The sequence below is a fragment of the Sphaeroforma arctica genome, assembly GCF_001186125.1.
Source record: "Sphaeroforma arctica JP610 unplaced genomic scaffold supercont1.694, whole genome shotgun sequence".
NCBI classification, from domain to species: domain Eukaryota; class Ichthyosporea; order Ichthyophonida; genus Sphaeroforma; species Sphaeroforma arctica.
This window is the reverse complement of record NW_014039864.1, coordinates 43,744-49,740: the sequence shown is the minus strand read 5'-3', so window position 1 is coordinate 49,740 and position 5,997 is coordinate 43,744. Positions and strand designations below refer to the sequence as shown.

The 5,997-nt window shown below is 42.2% G+C and overlaps 1 protein-coding gene across 2 annotated transcripts in view; it reads left to right on the top strand.

Moving 5' to 3' along the window:
- Positions 1-227: 227 nt before the first annotated feature.
- The window catches only part of SARC_08090, an 11,162-nt gene continuing 5,392 nt past the window's right edge, over positions 228-5,997 (top strand). For both annotated transcript variants that reach the window (XM_014297949.1, XM_014297950.1), the window contains exons 1-8: positions 228-363; positions 1,072-1,220; positions 1,694-1,817; positions 2,380-2,497; positions 2,671-2,819; positions 4,163-4,319; positions 4,994-5,115; positions 5,650-5,907. In XM_014297949.1, the coding sequence (XP_014153424.1) occupies positions 247-363; positions 1,072-1,220; positions 1,694-1,817; positions 2,380-2,497; positions 2,671-2,819; positions 4,163-4,319; positions 4,994-5,115; positions 5,650-5,907 (1,194 nt within the window). In that variant the 5' untranslated portion in view covers positions 228-246. The remainder of the gene's footprint in view (positions 364-1,071; positions 1,221-1,693; positions 1,818-2,379; positions 2,498-2,670; positions 2,820-4,162; positions 4,320-4,993; positions 5,116-5,649; positions 5,908-5,997) is intronic.

The following is a 5,997-nucleotide window of genomic DNA, read 5'->3' as shown; positions in this document are numbered from 1 at the left end:
GTATGAATGTGTATATATATATCTATATATATATATGTGTGTGTGTGTGTTTATATATAAATGACACAATGTCAAATTGTCATATTTCTACGCCTTATTATATTGCTAGTACTTCTTGTAGTCAAGCGCCACATATATGTCCAATAATGATGGCACCCTTCATCTCCGGAACTCGATGTACTTGCCATGTTTTTAAGCTATCACTGAACCCGCACACGAACTCTGCAGACGCCTGACATAGAATGGATGTTCATATATGAAGAAGCCTATTTCTTGTGCACTGCGGTTCCGAAGGCGCTGAGTGATAAATTATATTACAGTTTGGAGGAGTTCTTCAGACAAACTTGCGAAGATGCGTGCAAGGTGTGTTTGTTAGTACTTGGAATACGTTCGATTGGCATGTGGTCGTGTTCACCATGCATAATTCGATATATTACTTCTCTCGCTAAGCCCGGCTTTACTCGTCTTTGGATATGTGTAACGGGCCGAACTGGGTATGCTTGTGCTATGTTTAGACGCAAAGACTACGTTGTCACCATGGGAATGGAAATTCCGAACAATCGACGGACCTCGTTGCCAGAAGTGTAGAACCGATATGTGTCTGGATATGCGAGAAAAAAAAACGATTTATCTAAGCTTTCGATACCTTTACGATTTATACCAACTTTTCGTTGTCAGGATCAAACCTTTGTATGTTGTTATTAACTTATATTCTAGTATCGTTCTTTGGTATACAAACGCGCCAATACAATATCAAGGAAACTTTGATTGGGCAAGTGAGACGTCATGCCAATGCTATTTTGTTGCTTGCATAAATATCAACCCGAGACAAAAACATGGACAAACACCCTACAATAATAAATCTTAGCTCCATACTAAATTATGTTCCTGCTAGCTTTCAAATATGTACTAGTCCAAGTAATATATCATTTAGTCTCTGTTTCAAACATTTTTAATGTGTTTTGGCGAATATCTAGATATGAAGAACTGGTACTAAATAGGTGGCGACCTTGAGGCGAAATACATCGCGCATAGGTATTATTATGTCTCACGGGGCTATCTCTATAACAGGAAATTATGGCGGGAAATCTAACGAGCGTGTACCATGCGAAGTGGCAAGTGTACTCCATCGGGTCCAACATCATCCGCTCTCAGTGTAGGTATCTGGAAAGCACGTGGATTAAGGACGAGAAGGATAAATACAGGCAACATATGTACAGGTGTGGGCATCGACTTGAGTGTAATGCCGTGTGTGTGCGTAATGTCAGACATGCTGGTCATTGCACCGGCCACTATTGGCTGTGGGAATACATATGTGGCAGCTTCTGATTACTAATTTATAGACCTTGCACGCGTGTGAAGCGTCACTTTGCATGTACGCCACCCCGGTGAAAGTGGCCAACTGGCAAGTAGTATCCCATATACGGGTGCATTTAAGTGTGTACCTGTATGCGGTAAAATCATCTGCAAACTGAATACATAAGTTGGAAGTCCGGCGCTGTTACACGCCACATTTACCAATTGGAACAGCCTTTAGTATCATGGTTGGCATATACGTACCTTGACCGGAATTAACTTGTACGATAGGTGTCCACACCTGCCACCCACTATCTGCATACTATAGCGCGCAATTCGGGTTACTTTGTACGATGAGTGGTCACACTAGCCTCCCTCTATCTGTATGTGCTCTCAGCTCACAATCCGGCTCGGATAGTCGAAGAGACTGCCCGAGTGACTTAGGTCCGCTTGCGTTCCAACAATGGAAGACATATGTATTCGAGAAAGTGCAGGAAAGGATGATCAAAGACTTGTTGCAGGTTAGTACTGCAACCGTGCATTTGTATTACAGTGTGTTGTAAGGTCGATGTCGACTGAATGAAGTAGGATGGTGTAGGTATCCGGGTTAAGGTTCAGAGCAGTCCCAAAATTTGGGTTTGGGTTACGGCCTCTCGGTATGTGTAATCAGCCAGCATGCCCTTTCACTTCGCATATGTGACAATGTGTCATGTGCAGTTGTTCTGGAATACATGAGGATAATGCATCTACCTGCACGCTTTTTTACTCTTTGTATCGCTGTAGGCTCAGACATACACAAACCACGCAGAGTTTTGAACTCTTATATGGGCTATTGTGTACAAAGATCATTTATCTAAACACATATATGTATATATATATTCATATTGTGGGTGTGAGTGTGGTTGTGTCTATACACGCAGAAGGCGACGTCTGTAAATCTGCAGATAGGTTGAGCTGTTATGTCAGGCTTTGAATATCAATATAACGTAATATTTAGCGTTACCAATCTCCGCCTGGTCGTTTGGGTTTTTTCGTGCCCTAATTCTCGGAGCGGGTGCATTTGTCGCCCACTTTGCCACACAGGACATACAGAAGGACAGAGACGGCGAGATGATCAATGCGTCGGAGGTGCAGGGCGTCATCTCCTCTCTGGTCGAATTAGACAGTACTTTCAAAGCCCCCGAGATCCGATCACGTCACGGTATGTGTGTGCTGATTACGTAACGGTATGTGTGTGACTTCCTTCGTGGTTTTTTTTTGGTTTTTTTCTTTTATTTACTATCTCTTCGCTGCAGGCTATCAACTCTCAACGTACTTCCCTGGTGGTTGTTGTTTGGTTTTTTTAAATTTTTATTAACTATCTCTTCGCTGCAGGCTATCAACAACCCGGCACTGGACAACTGTCGGTGTACCAAGAAACATTCGAGAAACAATTCTTAGCCGAGACGGCGCAGTTCTATCAGAGGGAAAGCAATGTGTACCTGTCAGAGAACAACTGCTCAGACTACATGAAGAAGGCGGAGGTATGACCAGCCATGGCACCCTCTCACGGAAGGGCCCTGGTATCTAGTTATAGAAATACTTCATGTGAGGGCTATTGTATCTATTAATAGAAACACTCATGGAAGGGCCCTTGTATCTAATTATAGAAATACTCATGTGAGGGCTATTGTATCTATTAATAGAAACACTCATATGAGGGCTATTGCATCTATCAATAGAAATACTCATGGAAGGGCGCTATCGCATCTATTAATAGAATTACTCATGTAAGGGCCCTTGTATCTAATTATAGAAATACTCACGTGAGGGCTATTGTATCTATAAATAGAAATACTCATGTAAGGGCCATTGCATCTATTAATAGAAATACTCATGTGAGGGCTATTGTATCTATCAATAGAAATACTCATGTAAGGGCTTTTGTATGTATTAATGGAAGCACTCATGTGAGGGCTATTATATCTATTAATAGAAATACTCATGTGGGGGCTATTGTATCTATTAATAGAAACATTCATGTAAGGGCCCTTGTATCTAATTATAGAAATACTCACGTGAGGGCTATTGTATCAATAAATAGAAATACTCATGTAAGGGCCCTTGTATCTAATTATAGAAATACTCACGTGAGGGCTATTGTATCAATAAATAGAAATACTCATGTAAGGGCACTTGTATCTAATTATAGAAATACTCGTGTAAGGGCCCTTGTATCTATCAATAGAAACACTCATGTGAGGGGCTATTGTATCTTTTAATAGAAATACTCATGTGAGTGCTATTGTATCTTTTAATAGAAACACTCTTGTGAGGGCTATTGTATTCATTATTGGAAATACTCATTTCGCACTCACTTGCGTTCGCCCGCTCGTTCGAGATCATATTTGCGCTTGAGAGTATACTGACGCACGTAATCACCAGCCATTGTACAAAGATGTGTGGTTATGAGTGTACGTTGTAGTCAGGTAGACATTGTACATAGTATGTGTGGTTATGCGTGTATGTTGTAGTCAGGTAGACATTGTACATAGTATGTGTGGTTATGAGTGTATGTTGTAGTCAGGTAGACATTGTACATAGTATGTGTGGTTATGAGTGTATGTTGTAGTCAGGCAGACATTGTACATACTATATCCACACATATCACACATACATCCACCCGCACATGACCCACAGACTACCCTATGTCTATCACTGCTCAGTCACACAGCCCATGGCTTAAGCCAATGCACACACCGCACACATACATCCACCCGCACATGACTCATAGACTACCCTATGCCTGTCATTCCTCTGTCACATATCTGTCACATACCTCACCGCCTTGCCTCCCCCTTATGCGTACTGACTTGGTCGACTGCAGGCGCGGCTGCAAGAGGAGGAGATCCGCGCGCGCAAACTGATACACTCCAGTTCATTTGCCAAGCACAGCCGCGAGTGCGAATACCAGTTGGTGTCTGCGCACATGGACATGCTCAAGGGCGAATGCCAGAGCTACATGAAGAACGAGGACGTGGATGGTAGGCTGGGTGCGCTTGGCTCACTTTCATGCACGTGTTTGTAGTTTATGCATGTGTTTGTAGTTCATGCATGTATTTGTAGTTTATGCATGTGTTTGTAGTTTATGCATGTGTTTGTAGTTTTTACATGTGTTTGTCGTTTATACATGTGTTTGTAGTTTATACATGTGTTTGTAGTTTATGCATGTGTTTGTAGTTTATGCACGAGTTTGTAGTTTATGCACGAGTTTGTAGTTTATTCATATGTTTGTAGTTTATGGACGTATTTGTAGTTTATGCATGAGTTTGTAGTTTATTCATGTGTTTGTAGTTTATGCATTTATTTGTAGTTTATTCATATGTTTGTAGTTTATGTATGTATTTGTAGTTTATGCATGAGTTTGTAGTTTATTCATGTGTTTGTAGTTTATGCATGTATTTGTAGTTTATGCATGTCTTTGTAGTTTATGCATGTCTTTGTAGTTTATGCATGTGTTTGTAGTTTATGTATGAGTTTGTAGTTTATTTATGTGTTTGTAGTTTATGTATATGTTTGTAGTTTATGCATGTGTTGTAGTTTAGGCATATATTTGTGTATAGTAATAGACACAATGGTGTGCTGGAGTGAGTGGCCTTTCCCATTCTAGACGACACACATGTATAGCCCATTGACCTCACATACATACCCTATACAGACCTGAGTCGCATGTACCGTCTGCTGAGGCGAGTGCCCGAGGGAGTGGATGTGCTGTTGCGCGAGTTTGAGACGTATGTCACTGCGGTGGGACGGGAGCAGATCGCAGCTATCCAGGAAATGGTATGACTTAACCTCATCTATTGTATATTGTATGACTTAACCTTATTTATTGTATATTGTATGACTTAACCTTATTTATTGTATATTATATGACTTAACCTAATTTATTGTATATTATATGACTTAACCACATTTATTATATATCATATGACCAGACAACACTCATCATGACGAAACAACACTCATCACATACACTCACTGCATATCAAACGACCAAACACCACTCATCACATACACTCTATACATACGTTAGTCTCACTATAATCAACCACCATAAACAGGTGTGTGCCAGTCCGTGTCTATGTTTGTTCACTGTCATAGGGAAGGGTGCTGTCGGCATCTACAGGCCTGCACGCAACTCTGTAGTACAGCTCACTCGGCTGCACTCACCCAGTCTCTCGCCCCATACTCACACTCAGACGACCCGTCTCCTATCAGTCTCTCGCCCCATGCACACACTCAGACGACTCGTCTCCTATCAGCCTCTCGCCCCATGCACACACTCAGACGACCCGTCTCCCATCCATCGCACAGGAACCACGCAGCTATGTGGAGTGTCTGCTAGCAGTACACGCACGCTATCACCAACTGGTGCAGAATGCCCTACAGACGGACGATGTGTTTGTGGCTGGGCTAGATAAGGCGTGCAGGAGCATTGTCAACCACACGATGGGCGCCAAGATACCGCAGGCCCCTGAGCTACTGGCCAAGTACTGTGACATGCTACTGAAACGCAGCCCGGCAAACAAGCACGTGGACGAGGCCGAGATCATGCAGAAGCTTATGAGCGTGGTATGGTTTTTGTAAGTTGGGAACGAGTATAGTACTCCCGTGAAACGAATATGTTTATGAGCGTGGTATGACCTTTGGTAAGTTCGGAAC